Raw genomic sequence first — 16,794 nt, 5'->3', positions numbered from 1 at the left:
ATACTCCTGCCCTCTAGAATTGTCAACCCTGTTCCCTCTGCTTTGCTTTCTCCTGCTGTGCTTTCAAAATTCTCCTTCAAGCCTTCTTGTTCAATTGTATTTCCAGTAAGCACATTCTAACCTCTTAATTTCCCTCCCCTTTCCCTAAACTTGATGTCTATTTGATCCCTTTCTTTCTTATTTAAAGAACTCAGATGCCTTCCTGTTGATGAAAAGGACGACATAAATGCAAGTTTCACTTAAGTGTTATTTACCTTATTTAAAATGCACAAGCAGTAAGATAATAAGGGGAAACCCATGAAATCTTTTATTTTCAACAACACTGACTGTATGTAGTTAAGTTATTAAGTTAAGTTATTAAGTTATTATTAACTTAAGTTATTAAGTATATAGTTAAGTATTGAGTTTACATTAATGCTTTCAAATCTTCAAAGGCAATTATATCAATTATGTCTCAGTAAGTGAAATTGTCAAGTGCTAGGATTTCATCCATGATCAAATATAAATTTGCATCCACCTAAGAGATTGTCACTTAAGAATAGTCAATGGGCTGAATTTTCAGCTCCGTGGATGGATGCGATCGGTGAGCCAGGGAGCGGCTGAGAAACCGGTCCCTGATTGTGATCGGCCAATTAAGGCCCACCCAGTGTGAAATGCGGTTTCCCACTGGTCAGGAAGGGCCAGGCAGGGGTGGAGACCCGTTGGCCACTGGGTCCAATGGTGACCTGGCGGCCAGTTTAAAAACAGCACAAGCAACCCCTTGAAGCACACAATCTGCGTTGCAGAGATGATACCTATGGCCTCGGCAGTGGCTGGAGATGCCAGGTGGGAGGGAAGGTGGGGTGGGCAATCGGCAGTCGCTTTTTGGATGAGTGCTTCGTGGTCCTCTTGGAGGAGATGGCTGCCAGGAGGGACACTCTTGTGTCCAGGATGGAAGGAGGAGGCCACCGCAACTAACAAAAAGAGCTTGGGAGGAGGTGGCAGTGCAGGTCAGAGCCATGATGTTGTGTTGTGCACATGGGAGCAGTGCCGCAAGAGGTTCAATGACCTGCTGCACTCAGGAAGGGTGAATATCATATTGGCATAGATCAGTATGGCAAGTGTCCCCCCATGGAGCTCAGGAGTGTTAGAGCCTGAGTGCCAACTGTCAATGATGCCAGAGCTGGCTAAAGGGGTGAGCTCTGGCAGTTGGGATTGATTGCCTTGAGACTCAAGGGCCATGACATGGATGTGCCCTGCAAGGCGTTCCTCAGGTGGGGTCAGCCAGGCTGCAATGGCGCTGCAGGTAGAGAGTGGACTAATCAATGCTCCTCTGTCCTTTCAGAAGACAAACCATAACCAGTTGGAGAGGTCGGGTGCAGACCCACCCAAGCTGCTGCTGCTGACCAGGTTTGAGCAGGACACGATAGAGGTGGAGTGCCGGCACGCTCCCCGTGCAACCAGTCATGGACAGGCAAGAGTGCCAAATGAAGATAAAAGCGCACTGTACAAAGGTTAAAGTTTTGACTTGTGCAGCTATTCTAGTGTAGTCTCTTAATTGATGGGAGCCTCACACCTGGAGTCCCCATTGATCATTGAAAGATGATGGCACTGTGATGTGGATCTCCATTGTGCATGCCAGGCACCCTGGTGAAACAATGACAGAGTGATGACTTTAACTAATGACGACCTGTTCTCCCTTAGATTCGTCAGCACATTCTCTTTCTCAGGACCCAGTAGGGCCACCCATGCCACCAGAGGACAGCCAGGCTTTATCTGCACCGGTGTCACGCCTGCTTTCTGGGTCAAAGGCAGATGATGAGCCTCTGAAGCTATCCATTAGGCAGCAGATGCTGGATGTCTAGTGGAATGTGCAGGATCCATGAGGGTATGCGTACCATTGTCTCTGTTGAGAAGGAATCCATGTGGAGCATAAGCACTGCGTTGACCCTCATGGCTGAGCGCACTGCCTCCTCCATTGAGAGAGTGGCAATTCTCATGGAGAGGCAGCTCCAGGGACAGAATCAGGGGTTCCTAGGGTTGCACTTGGACCTGCAAGCACTCACACAGGCAATGACTTCAGGTGGTCAGTGCATGTATGGGAGATGGGTGAGGAACCCAGTATCCCAGTTAGGTGCTGGTCCATCAATGGTGAGCAGGGAGGTCCAGAGCAACCTCATGTTGGCTCACGAGCTGCTTGTCATCTTTGCGGGCTCTTTTCAGGGAGCTCTGGATGACGGGCAGTAGGTCCTCCGTCCCTCTTCAGCGATCACGGCATCTGATGAGGCTGCGATGATTGGGGAGATGCCAGCTGTGGCACTGTCTGCTCCATCCTGAACAGGGCCAGCACAGGCTGCACTGGCCAGAGGACGACTGCCAAGGTCATCAAGGCCAACAAGTCACCAGAGTCAGCAGGCTGTCTCCAATGCCGCTGGTAGCAAGGCAGGGGAGTGGGGGCACCAAGACGCAGCACTGGCAAAGTAAGTTTAAAGCACCATGAGCACAAGAGGGACTGATCACAGATGATCTTCTGTTCAGTTATGTTTGGTTTATATGTCTACCTATGTGTACATCAACACCAGTAATGGTCATGTTAATGTGATTTGAATGTGACATTAACATTAAATTTGCTTTTGGTGTGATGGGCTGAGTATGCTTCACCTTTTATTTTTGGTGCAGGGTATGCCAGTATGTAATGCTAGATGTGAGTGGCTCCAAACTTTATTGCATAAGCAATGAATGGGCTTTGGGTTCACATGACAGGGGCATTTCGGACATCCTGGATGGAGGCAGAAGCCCTGGCATGAGGTGGGCATGATTATTTGGCAGCCTAGCTGAAGGAGCATAGGAGCAAGGTGTCCCTGCCTCCCTGAAGGTTACAGAGGTCTGCCTCCACACCCTCAGTGTTCTCCTCACTGTGGTCCTCTTTCGACTCACTACCGGATTCATCCTCTGTGGCCTGTGGAGGTGTCTCAAGATCCTCTTGCCAGAGCCAGATTGTGGAGAGCGCAGCATGCAACCACTATCAGTGACACCCGCTCTGGAGGGTATTGTAATGCTTCCCCTGAATGGTCCAGGCATCAGAAGTGCATCTTCAGAAGGCCTATAGTCTTTTCTATCACTGCCCTTCTGGAGGCATGACTCCCATTATTACGCTGCTCTACGTCTGTTCCTGGGTGGTGGAGAAGTGTCATAAGCCACCTTTTCAATGGATAGCCCTTGTCACCCAGCAGCCATCCATCCAGTCGGGCTGCACCACTGAAGAGCTTGGGCACCTGGGAGTGTCTGAGGATGTAAGTGTCATGGGACCTGCCAGCGTACCTTGCACAGACTTGCAGAATATATGTCTTGTGATCACCAACTATCTGTATGTTAATGGAGTGGAATCTCTTCCTGTTGACAAAGGCACCTGGCTGACCCCTGGAAAGAACTGGAGGCATAGAAGTTGAGGATCATTGTGACCTTCAGAGCCACTAGGATGGGATGTCCACTCACACAGTCAGGAATAATCTCAAGCCCAATAATCTGACAAATGGAGGTCACAGTCTCCCTCGAGAGGTGGAGCCTCCTTTGGCATTGAACCTCGGATATATTGAGGTAGCTGCATTGCTGCCTGTAAACCTTGGCAGCAGGATAGTGGCGTCTCCTGCGGCCCCTTCCACCTTGGACTGCCAGGTGGGCCTGTGCCCCCTCTGCCTCAGCCTCTCCTCCCACAGGTTGCTCCACTGGAAGTCTCATAGGAACACCTGGCCTCGTTTCCCTTCTGTGCCTCTCTTTCTTCTCGGAGGAGGTGTCTCCAGTGGAGACCACAATCCCCATTACCAGGGTAACAGAAGGCTGTTTGGTGTCTGGAAGGGTCCATATGGTGAAAATCCTTGGAGACACCAATCAGTCCTCACATGCAGCCTGGAAATGCTAACAATGAAGCCCCGAACACAGAAGAAGTTGCCAAGTACTAATAAGCAACCAGCATCAAACTATCTCCAAAATTCCTCACTACTCACACTGGCAATGCTGCAGACCCTTTTTATCCCACCCTTGGATGAGGTTTTGCAAAATGTCGGCTGCCTGTCTGCCCATTTTGTCCATGTGACAAGTGCAAAATTGCGCGGGAAACAGGAAATCTTGGTCAATTGTCTTTTTAGTGGCCTTACGTGACCTTTTAATTGATGGTGGGTGCGACTCCGACACCTGCGCAAGCCTGCAGATGGAAATATCGTGCAAGTGCAGGGATGACCTTGGGGCATTTGCCCCAATTTCATGCCCAATCGAATGGGGGGCGTAACTGCCCGATCAGCGTAAAATTCAACCCAATGTGAATGGTCTAGTGGTGGGAAACGTAGACCAGAAGGTCAGAGGTTCTAGTTCCAGGGATGCTTTGCTCTATCAGCCCGTCTTTGGATAAGCTTTGTTTTCAGCCAGAGTGGTAAAATATAAAGTGCTGCAGTGCAGCAACCAATTCATTTTCATGTCATTAGGCATAGCTCGGCTTTTCAACCATTGGAAATATAGTCCAGATCGATTCTGTCCTGGCTATATTTCAACAGAATTTTTGAGATGGGTTAATAGAAAGAAGCTCTGGGAGGGGTTTTCTGGCCCCACCTGCAGCAGAGATTGTCCGGCCCCACTCCAGTCACTGTTTGAATTCTGAGGGCCCATTGTAACCCCTGAATACAACCCCAGGTGAGCTCAACCAGCTCACAACAGTTTGGCAATCAAAACTGGAATCATGTTTAGTTTGTATTGTTTAGTTTTGCACATTTTCCAACAGAACAACTGGGAAGCTCTATTCAGTATTCCTGTGGGTGTTGTTTATACCTGCTCATCCATTTGTGTACCAATGCAAAATTTTTACATCATTGAAGAAAGGCAGGGATTCTCCTGATCTGTGCTAACTTTGGTGGGAGACCAGCAGGGCCCCCAAAGAAATGGATTGAATGGTTGAAAATATTTCTTTATGTTGTTTCACTTGGTGTTCCGCTTTTCAATTGGGAGATTGGCAGAACTCCAAAGGAATTTCCAGGTCAAAATCTCTTTTTTATGCTGACTAAAACAATGAAGTAACAATTAATTGATTCTTCCTGCTCCAAGTCCTTCTTACAGGGGGCACAGCTTAGAGACAGGGCTACATTGCCTGTGAATATGGCCATTGGAAACCTGGAGAAGGATTCTCCTCCCGTTGTGGGGGGGGGGGGGGGGGGGGGCACGGGGTGGAAGGCGGGAGCAAGCGCAAACCTGATCGGCGCCCCCAATCGGGTGCGCGCCGCCAAATCTGTCCTTGAAGTTCCAGCCCACATCCCTTCCATCTTGTTTCACTCAATGTATCTTCTGCCATACTGGCCCCCATCTGCTTCCAAGCTAAGTATGTGGGAGCCTCTGTCATTCAGAGTATTTTTCCTGACTCTACCCCTCTTGTATTGATGGTCTTGTTTTGGGGGACTCTCAATTTTCAAAAGAGCTTTTGGAATCTTTAATGTAAGGCCAGGAACCGGGCCTACATTGGCCTGTTTTGTCATAGAGTTATATTCTCATAAAAGCACAGAAACAGCGCATTCTGCCCATTGTGTCAATGCGAGCTCTCTGTAGAGCAGTCCAGTCAGCCCCACTACCTCTCTCTATCCCTGTAGCCCTGCAAATTTATTTTCCTCAAGTGCTTATGCAGTTTCCTTTTGAAATCATTGATCATCTTTGCTTCCATCATCTTCGTAGGCAGTGGGTTCATTATAATTCATTGCGTAAAATGTTCTTCCTCACATGTCTCCAGCATCTCTTATCCAAAACCTTAAATGTACATCCCCTAGTCCTTGTGTTATGATCCCCATAGAGACCAGTAACTTTTAAAAAGAAATTTAAACTTCCAGTTAATAGCTGAAAGGATGGCACGATAATATTTCATATTTTAAGATGTCTACTATAATAAGCAAACTAGGAGCAATATTGACTAAACATTATTCATGTAGGTAACTTATATTTTAAAACAAAAACAGAATTACCTGGAAAAACACAGCAGGTCTGGCAGCATCGGCGGAGAAGAAAAGAGTTGACGTTTCGAGTCCTCATGACCCTTCAACAGAACTGATTTTTGAACTTATATTTTAAACTACCAAACAGAATTTTCCCCCTTTTTTAAACACAAATAAAAATTCCACTTCACAATTATACTTTACACTTTCCCTTAGGTAGATATCCAATCCTCCCAGGACCAGTCTGAAGTGATTCTTAGCTCCAAAGGGTTTATTTCTGTTTTTCTTCTTTTCCAGCCTGGTAACTTCTAACGCCAGAACTGTGTTTTACGGTGAGGGTTTTTCCAGGAGATACTCCCTCTAGCGCATGCTGGGTGAATCTTCCAGCTCAGTTTCAAATCCTCCCGAATTTGGTCTTTTCAATCAAAGTGTGAGCTCCCACCCATGTTTCTGCATGGTGAACCTTAAAGACTTTCAGCCTCTAGCTGCTCTCTCTCTCTTTCTCTCTCTCCTGGATCCTGGCAGACTGCCTGTGTCTGAGATTCAGAGATATCTTAGAAACTTCCCCTCTTAAAACCATCTCCATGGCAACATGAATCACATAGGCTTTGTATTCAGGTAGAAATGCTGATTAGCTATCCTTCAAACCCCACCTATCTTTTATCTTGGAAGTAAATCAACAGTTTAAAGCATAATTGTTTACAACCTGACATTCTCAACACCTTCCTGAGACTTTGGAGACTTACTGTTGAACCATTGTTAGCACGGTGCTGTTGCCATTGTCTCATTCATTCCAGCAAAACAAACTGGGTCTCCACTTAATCTTTGATAGCCACGCCAATCAGGCCTGCAGTTAGGCAGAATTCAGAACAGGTCACATGACCCCTTCATTTTATCCTGAACTAAAGTCACAGTCATAAAACATAACAATCATATAAACTTCATATTTGTAACACTTATACCATCAGATAATGGACGCATCTTTTCTTTGCCTATCTTATCCAAACCTAATGTAATCTTGCGCACCTCTATCAAATCTCCCCTCAACCTCCTTTTGTTCCAAGGAGAACAACAGTTGTAAATTTTGCTATCTATGCTGTGGCGGAGAGGTGAAAAGTGAACAACCTTTGCACAATTGGCCCCTAAGAGAACCAACATAGTAGGAGAGAGTAACAGAGAGAAGCAAGCAGAGTAACAGAGAGATAGAAACAGAGAGAGTAAAGGAGGGAAAGTTGTATCCATTCTGGAGTTCTGGCAGACATGCCATGGATTTTCTTTTGGCCACAATAAAAAAAAGTTTTCAACTTTAACCAAAATCTTGGATACAAAAATAACTATAACTCTAATTTTGAAACTACTATTGAAAAAAAATGTTTAAAGTACTTTGGGGAAATAGCAAACAGCATTGTGCTTGAATTTGAGAGGTATGGTAAAGTAAGTCTTACCATCAGCAGTCCCATGTACAATCAGAAAACTCTCATCTTTAATTTCATTAAGGTTTTGGAGCACACTAGATTCCTACAAGCAATCAAAAATTGAGTTACTAATATGAATTTTAAACACACTATTCTTTGGTTATTTATATTATAACATAATTGGCACATCTAAATGCACACAGCATAAAAATGAGATTAGAGGGAAATTAGTTGTGAAACATAAGTGTTAAGGGAGGATTCTCCTTTGTGGGTGGAGTTTCAGCAGGACAGGGCTTTAGTCTGCCCCTCTTCTCTATCCCCGTTCTGACTTATTCTCTTGGATTGAGGCTCATTGTATAACTACACTGGGCGCCTGGTAGGGCTTCCACCATTAAGAGGAAACTCGCTTATTTGGGTGAAGAAATCCCAATGTTGGTGCAGCAATGATATTACAAAGAGACTGTGGCCTGCAACATGTAAGCCTTTGGGGAAGAATATAATGCAAGGAGGCAAGATAATGCCCTTTCCTTCCATTTAGGGGGCTCTAGGCCTTTATCACTGCTTCAAGGAATCTATTAGCACCTTCTAAGTGGCAGCATTGAGAGACAGTGATAGCTGTGGCAGAGAAGAGAGAGATCTGCTGGGTCTATGCCTCATGGCTATTTGCATGCATAGGTGGGGATGAATTGGCCAGACCAATCTGGTGGAAGTAGGGTAGGGACATCCTGGATGGGAAAGTGAGACAGTGGTAGGTCATTCAGCCATCATCCTTCAGACATTCTCATCTATAATACCTTCTGATTTTGGGTGGGATTGTCCTGAGCATATCTGCTCTAAATTTAAAAATATTGAATTGGTACATAGCCATTGTGCCTTTTGAGTGCTTTTAAAGAACTCACTTGATAAATGTTTTCATCTCGTGATGGTAATCCAAGGTATCGCTCTGTGAATGCTGAAGCTGTAAGAAGGAAAATCAATTTAATCCACTTTTTCACGGTGTCTTCATTCTTGTGAACCAACAATAACTGACCCAAACCCTCAGCCTTTTTCCATGAAGTGGTCAGTCCTCTTAGGTGTCAATGCCAGCTCTTCTACTTAATAATTAATTTGTGGCTAAAAACATGACCAAATAGCAAGATAAAAGCAAAATGCTTTGAAGAAGGTGCTCTGAAGAAGGGTCATATGGACTCCAAATGTTAACTCTGTTTCCCTCTCCACAGATGCTGTCAGACCTGCTGAGCTTTTCCAGCATTTTCTGTTTGTGTTTATGACCGAATACCAAACTTGATTTATGATAAAATAGAAATCGGTGAACTGATTTCTAAAGAGGCAGTATTAGCCAATCACCTTGCCTCATATTTATCAAGACACCTTGAGTACCACTTGGGCACAATGTCATACTGGTATAGCAATAGGGCAATGACAATGTAATCAAGGTTTCATGAAGGGTCATTCGGACTCGAAATGTTAACTGTGCTCCTCTCCGCAGATGCTGCCAGACCTGCTGAGTTTTACCAGGTATTTTTGTTTTGGATTTCCAGCGTCTGCAGTTTTTTGCTTTTATTTCATTGAAAGAGTCTATTGTTTGCCAAATTCCCCAACCATTCTAACTGCAGTTATTAGTATGGTATGGAACGTCAATTTTACTTCCTATTATCAATATGAACTGAATAATGAATACTAAAAATTCCAGCAAAAAATGGAGAAGTTCATTTTAATCTAGCTTTAAAATTTTAAAGACGCCTCTGACAAGCCATTTAAATTCAAAATCTAGGAAGAAACCTGACAGACAAGCTAAGTCTGGGAGAAAGCTTTTCCTGAAACCAAATTTCCTTTCTAATTTTGCTCATTCGCTTTTAGTTTGTATCTATAGGTGAGATTTTAATTCATTTAAAACCCACCCACTTGCAAAAGGTTAAACAAGGCCCTTTATGTCAGCAGTCAAGAGGTGTGGCAGACAGCAGCAGAGCCTGAGTTAACCTGTCAAGATTAGAGTGATGAGTGTCTGGCTGAGAAATTAGCTGGTCTTCATTTCAATAAATAACGTGTGACTGAATCTATAGAGAAATGTTAAGCATGTCATCAATTGCAATGGCAGCTCAACAATTACTGTCCAAAAAGGAAGGCGTTGAAGTCAATAGGAGAAGAAGATAAATGACTGACACTCAGAATTTCTCAAGAGAACCATGAATATGCACTCTTTTCTGGAAGTAGAATCTATAGTCCAAGGACAGATATTTGTCATTATTAAGAAAATATATTATTAGTGGCCTGTATGGCTTTTAAAAACTCAAACTTATTTGACCTTCATCTGGCTTCTCAACTTCAATTTATTTAATTATCTCAAATCTTCTTCAACTCATAAACAAAACAAATCAAGGAATTTGATATCTCTGATAAGTTTTATATGCTGTCCATATAACATTACACTATTGCACCTCCATAAAATTCCCATGCATGTTTCCTCTCTGAACACTTCTATAAGACTTAATATTCTGAGCTTTGATAGCCAGCAAAGTAAAAGAAAACCACTGTATTAAGAAGCAAATGTCTGTGAATTATTTTTTCTCAGCATTGACTTCATTTTTGGCAACAAGATCCAAAAATTTGGATAATCAGAAAGCCAAACTGATGTTTCTGCAGTATCATAATACAGTGTAAGGGATGCTATTGCCACCTCTCCAGTAGAGCTTTGGGGAAAAAGTTGAAGACCTGTATCTCCCCAAAAGTGAATATAAAGTTACTCGGCAAGGCCACCAATAACAGATGATTATTTCATCATTAGATACCCTGAGATTGACCCCTCTGTGTCAGTGCACACTACACTAGCTGAACAAAATAAATACATTGCTTGGAAAAGCCTTTCCTTGTTGGCTTCGATCCCTGCATTTAAACAAATGGTCCCAAGGCTCACCTGACATTTAAATTTAAATTATTCAAATTATGCCAGTGAGCTGTAGCCACCTAATAGACATCAGACTGCTCACCAGTCAAGACGATTGAAAAATTGAGCTACTGTGATGCCAGTAGCAGTCCTCAAGTAAGTGGATAAAGTTGGAAGTTGGGTGATTAGGAAGAGGGGAGACAGAAGCAGGAAGAAGTGTGGTTGAGTTGGAAAGGGATATGATCATATCAGGAGGAAGGCTATCAGATCGGAAGAGAGGCTCGTGGTCGGCGGAGATCATGGAAGGCTGAAGCCAGGATAAAGGGGAGCACTCCTGTTCCATCCAGCTCCAGGTTCAGCTGTATTTTTTTTAAAAAACAGAATTACCTTTGTGATAGCACACTTTAAGGACCACCTGCTGGGCCACAAGACAAACTGATCTTGCACAGGCACCTTCAGGTGTCAGGCCCATTATTTGCATATGCAATGAAATTTTAACTATGAATACACGTTCAGTACTAATGGGGTTGACATACATATTGGGTGGGAGTGCAAAATGGATGAGGGTGCATCGGCCACTTGTTCTACACCAATGAAACTAAACAATAGATGTGGTGTCTGACAGACACCAATATGACACTGTTCCTTTTGCACCATTGCCTAAGTTGAATTTGTACCCCAATGTATTGTTTGCAATCGTAAAGTTCAAACATTGACTGGAGATATCTCTTTTTTGGCACAGACTGTAAGGAAAATATTTGAACTTGCAGCATTGAATTAGTTACATTTAATGATTTATGATTTTTATTGTTTACTTACCATACAATTTCCAGTCAGTAATTGGTGCTACCGCGACTCCACATTTGAAGATTCTGTCAGTGGAACTAAGAATCATGGATGTGACATAGCCTCCATATGCCTGTCAAAGTGAGACATAATCTTAATACTTTATAAAAATTCTGTTTTTAAAATGTTTAAATAACTAATTCAGGTATAACATCTTTTTACATTGTTACTACTGAAAGTTCGCTTTAAATTAGATCCAAAAATGCAGATTTATTTTGAAGTAATTGAAAATTTCATAAACAATAAAGAGTCGAATGGAAGTAAATTGAGTAAATTTTCAACTTTGATGAAAAGGAAAACTGACAAAAGAAGATTGCCAGCCATTATACACCCCAGCCAATTATCCTTTCCAGTGACTTAATGGGTGGCCAATCTAATACTGTCAATTTTCTGCCCTCTTTCATGGTACAAATGACCTCCAGAATGTGTATAGTTGAATGTTTATACAAACTTTTTCCTAATGATTCAGAGGGTGGAAAATTTAATGATCATGGCAGTGGGATTGTCCATTGGCTGAAGAGCCAATGGCAACCCGCTGAGGCTGTTTCTGGGAGACCTGTTGGGATTCAGTCCCAATCAGGCAACCCACTGGGTGCTATCAGAGTTCTGGATCCACCGGGGACAACTAACCGCCAGACCCTGGTGGGGGGCAGATATCCCACCCCAGAGACCTGTTGGCCACACAGAGGATCGCAGCTGTCCATCACTGGCACACAACAGGAAGTGGAGGCCATTGCCTGCATTGCAGTGAGTTCTAGGAGCAGGATCATCACAGGAAGCTTGGGTGAGGTGGGATCATCGGGGCCAATCAAGGAGACCTGGCAAGGGTAGGGAGGGTGTTTGGGTTTAAAGGACAGGTGGGGGTCTTCCTGCATGTGTGGTGCTTTCTGCCAGTGGGTCTCTCTGTTGGGCATGGGTTAATTACGTAAGAGGGAGGCCCCACTAGGTTGCATGTATAGTTGCCAGGGTTTACCTGGTGGGGTGCCTACATGGCCTGGTCATAGACCCTTGGGCCTCAGTTGGGCCCAGATTTTTGCAGAGTCATGGAGATTCTGCACCTTAACAAAATACTGCCGGATCCCCGGATCAGGAAGTCCTGCCCCCATTTGGGATAGATCCTTTTTTCACTTGAGGGGCTGGGGGGGGGGGGGGTGGTGGTGGAGAAGATGCGGTGGGGGGCGGTGGGTAATGTGGGGAGCGGGAGGTGATTCATATATATGGGAAACTCAAACCCAGCAGGGCAATTTGAACTCAATGCTGAGTTCAAACAGACCAATTTTTGTTGGAGTGAGGTCTATGTCCCACAATGTGTGTCTTACAATTTTTAAGAGTAGAAGTGAACATGTATAAAAGGTGGATAAGATATGTAGAACTATTAAGCGGTCAAGTTATTTAAATCCCCTGTTCTTTAAATTTTGTATACAAAACAGCCTAATGTGTCTCAGAGTTGAAAAAAGCCAGTGCTTGCAACTTTAATAGCTGTTTGTTGATAAAAGCCTGAGGGCTACCATTATAGTATTATTACTGTTTGACTGCTTCCACAACCTATCAGTATCACAGTGGGGGGCCTATAAGTTCACAGTTTGATTGACAGCTCCAAGAGGTTATTAAGGGATTAGCTATGATAATAAATGTTTGTTTTTAATAAGGGATTAAGTGCCTGAAGGGATTTAAATGTATTGAGTGGATTTTTAATCGAGTGTTTTTCTTATATAGTGAAGTTTATAATAGATACCTAAAACTTTGTTTTAATCATCTCAACATGGCTCCTGAGGTCTGCCCATGATGGATACTGGGTGAATTGACATGGAGGGTATAAGGGCAAAGGGTGGGGGACATGGATAGGCATAAATTGGAACTGTTGGCATAGGGGCTCTAAGGGTCCATGGGGGTGAGTGGGGAATCATGAGTTGCACGAACTGGCACTAAGTTAGCAAAGAGGCTATAAGGGCCCATGGTAATGGGTAGAGGGGAATGGGTTGGCATGGAGGCTATGAGAGGCCATGGAGGATGGACAAAAGGGCATAAAGGGGACTATGGTTGTGGGCAGGAGCATCGGTTGGCATGGGTAGGGGTAGGAGGTGAGGGGGTGTGAAGGGTGAGGGTTTAACTACTTTTATTACCACTGGGACGAGGTCCAGAGCTTTGAGGCAGGTGCTTGGTGCTCAGAAGCCCCTGGGGCTGCCTCCAAACTTTTACTAGGGTTGGCAGGCTTGACTCCAGCATGCACCTGCCACCCGGCCCCACCTCCAGAACGAAAATCCAGCTGTTTGGGGCTGTTCTCCTGAGGCTGGTGCAAGGTATTTTCCTGAATCTGTGGACCCGCCTAAGCATCGAAAATCTAGCCCTGGTCTCTGGGCAGAAAAGCCATCCTCGAACTTTCCCATTATACAGGCCCCCACCACTTCCCCACCTTCCATCCTTCCTGAGCAACTGTACATTCTCTAGGGGACTTCAATTAGCAAGACATGAAAATGGACAGAGGTTGCTGGAGTTATGCTGTTACCAAGGCCTCCGTGTGATGATCAGCTACTTCCAACCTAAGCATCACGACAAGGTGTGTTGGAGACATTCGAGATCACACCACTAGCACCAGCTAGATCTCATCATCACAAGACGTACCATCCTCAACAGTGCCCTCATCACTCGTAAGTACCACAGCGCTGACTGTGACACTGACCACTCCTTGGTGTGTAGCAAGGTCAGGTTTCAGACAAGGAAACTATATCAATCTAAGAAGAAAGATCATCCTCAGGTCAACACTTGCCATAACACTGACCCTGAAAGGACGCAGGAGTCCCCCAACATCATTGATCAGGCTATTTTGGACAACTCCCAAGGCATGAGTGCGGTGTCAAACTAGGATCATCTGAATTTCCTGTCATGGAGGAACCCATCATAGTAAAGCTCAACAAGCCCATTGACCATCTTACCAGTGATCAAGCCCCAGGAAATGATGGCATTCTACTTGAAATGATCAAAAGTGGACAATCAGCACTGCTGTAGCGCCTACATGAACTTTTGTGTCTCTGCTGGAAAGAACAATTTGTGCCTCAACAAAGGGGATTGCAGTGACTATAATAATTTCTGAGGCATCTCCTTGTTAAGTACTGTGTGGAAGGTCTTTGCTTGGGTTGCTCTGACCAGACTGCAGACCTTGGTATCACACATCTATCCCAAGTCTCAGTGAGGCTTCAGAGCTGGTAGATCGATAGCAAACATGATTTTCTCACTTTGGCAGGTACAGGAGAAGAGCTGCGAACAATGCAGACCACTGCCTTGATTGACCTCACCAAGGCCTTCAGCAAGAGATGGAATTTTTAAACTGCTGTGGAAAATAGACTGGACTGCTGGGCATTATTTCTTCTTTCCACAGGAACGTGCACAGTTTGGTCAGTAACAATGGAGCATCATTGGAGGCTTTCAAGATTAGCAGCACAGTAAAGCAGGGCTGCGTCCTGGAGTCAAATCTCTTAGGCATATTTTTCCCCTTGCTTCTATTGTATGTTTTTAGTGATTCAAACGAGGGTGTCTACCTGCATGAGAGAGCCAATGGCAAGCTGTTCGATTTGGCGAGACTGCATGCCAAGACCCAAGTGCATAATGCCCTAGTTCATGACTTGCAGTTTGCTGATGACACCATGCTGGAATCCCATACTGAAATTCACTTGCAACAGCTTGTGGGTCGATTCTCCTGGGCCTGCAAGGACTTCAGACTGACAATCTAAGTCAGGAAGCCCAAAGTTTGGGCCTGGATGTAGAGACTCCACCTTCAATTAACATCGAGAACTTCACTCTGGAGGTTGTTGACAGCTTCACAGACCTTGGATTAACAGTTACCAGCAACCTTTGAAGCTGGAATCAGCACCAGGATTGCCAAGGCCACGGTTGTCATGTCAAAGTGGAGAAGTCAAGTGTGGGACCAACAACAGAAAACTAACTGAAAATACCAAATTCCACGTACCAGGCTTGTGTTCTCAGCACCCCCCTTTATAGTAGCGAGGCATGGTCAACTTATGCGAGTCAAGAAAGGTAACTGAAAGGCTTCCAACTCCGCTGCCTCAGGCAAATATTGGGCATCTTTTAGCAAGACAGAGTGCTGAATATGGAAGTACACTAGCACGCTGGAATATCCAGCATGTTTGCCCTCTTGAGTCAGCAGTGACCCTGTTAGCTGGATCCTGTGGGCCAAATAGATGAGAGCTTCATCCCCAAAGGCATAGTCTATGAGGAGCTTGCTATTGGCATGAGACCAACAGGCCTATGTCTGTGATATAAATATGTCTGGAAGCGAGAGTTCAAGTTGATCAGGATTGGAGTTGATGCAAGTAAAGTCCTTGCTGCTGATCAGAGTGCCTAGAGACAAACAGCCAGGAAGGGCATGGAAAAAGCAGAGGACAAAAGGAATGATTGCTGGAAGGAAAAAAAAAACATCAGTCAACCTCAGACCAACACTATTGATTTGTGCCAGCTGAGGAAAGGACTGCCATCTATAAATTGGTCTCGGCAGGTACAACAGATGATGTTCAATACAGAAGTGACATGCACCCTGGGCACAGTCCATCGTTTCCTGAAATGGACAATGCCAAAGTCAAAAAAAATTAAGCACTTGAGATTTTGTTGATTGTACCTGATTGATTTTAGTACATGGTGATGACAGAAAACTGAAGCAGATGCTGCAAAAATGATAAAAATTATTATATTATTAATCGCTAAGTCAGGTAACCAAAAAAGGGCTTTTGCACTTTATCTTGAATATAATTGATTCTCCGCTTTCAGACTAAGGAATAAATAGCTTGTGATGCTGACATATATTGTAAAAAACAAATTCCTTTGCAGTTATCATGAAATTGTAGTGTACCAGTGTGAAATACACTCAAATAGATTTAAATTAATCATTATTTTTTGGGTAAGTAGTCTTGTGTTCTGCCAAACAAAATAGACCAAACAATGCTGTAAGACATAGAGCACTGTGTAAAATTCATCTCAACTTGTTGACAGCTATAATTTGTTACAGCTGAAGCTTACCTTCCCATAAACACCTATTCTGTTTGCATCAATAAATGGTAATTTCAACAATGATCTGAAATAAAAAAAGAAAAAAATGAATTAAAATATTTAAGCTAAAACTTTTCCCATCTTAAAATAATAAATATTTAAGGTATCACAACTGTGACAAAGCTTGGTCTGTAATATGGACCCCATTAAATTAACATTAATAACTATGTGAAATGAGATATGAAGTGAACTGAAAATCTCTAGTTGCATCGAATGCTTGTATTATGCTCAATGCAGATCATTTCAGGTTGGGGAGGTTTTTTCTAATCAAAAAAAAACCATCAAGTTTGGTACATGTTACTTGTAGCACTATAAGCTTCCCTACCACAACAAGTGCTACAGCAAGACAGTCTTTTCGATAACTTGTTTGCTGCTTGGCAATCAGATGTCATTCTTGGTGGAGAATATGTGAACTTGTGCAGTCTGAACAACTTTTCATCCACAGTAAATCCAAGCTCCGTCTGGGCTTCCTTTGACCTCTCTCCTCACAATTCACTGTGCTCTTGTCATTCCCTAACCTTCTTCTCCATATTCCCATATTCCTGGCTAGCACCTCAACTTTACTATCTAATGTGACTCCACTAGTTTCATTGTCTCATTCACAGATGAGGTCACCTCAATTACTTATTTCCCTCATTATGCATGTTCC

General features: G+C 43.8%; 1 protein-coding gene across 1 annotated transcript in view; it reads right to left on the bottom strand.

Annotated features, from left to right (window-relative positions):
* The window catches only part of LOC121284675 (inactive dipeptidyl peptidase 10-like), an 864,551-nt gene that overhangs the window by 18,474 nt on the left and 829,283 nt on the right, over window positions 1–16,794 (bottom strand). The window contains exons 21-24 of the mRNA XM_041200234.1: window positions 16,116–16,170; window positions 11,061–11,160; window positions 8,257–8,315; window positions 7,388–7,460 (exon numbers count right to left, since the gene is read on the bottom strand). Coding sequence (XP_041056168.1) covers window positions 7,388–7,460; window positions 8,257–8,315; window positions 11,061–11,160; window positions 16,116–16,170 — 287 coding nt within the window. The remainder of the gene's footprint in view (window positions 1–7,387; window positions 7,461–8,256; window positions 8,316–11,060; window positions 11,161–16,115; window positions 16,171–16,794) is intronic.

The sequence above is a fragment of the Carcharodon carcharias genome, chromosome 12 (assembly GCF_017639515.1).
Source record: "Carcharodon carcharias isolate sCarCar2 chromosome 12, sCarCar2.pri, whole genome shotgun sequence".
In the NCBI taxonomy this organism is placed as follows: domain Eukaryota; kingdom Metazoa; phylum Chordata; class Chondrichthyes; order Lamniformes; family Lamnidae; genus Carcharodon; species Carcharodon carcharias.
This window is presented reverse-complemented; position numbering and strand designations above follow the sequence as displayed.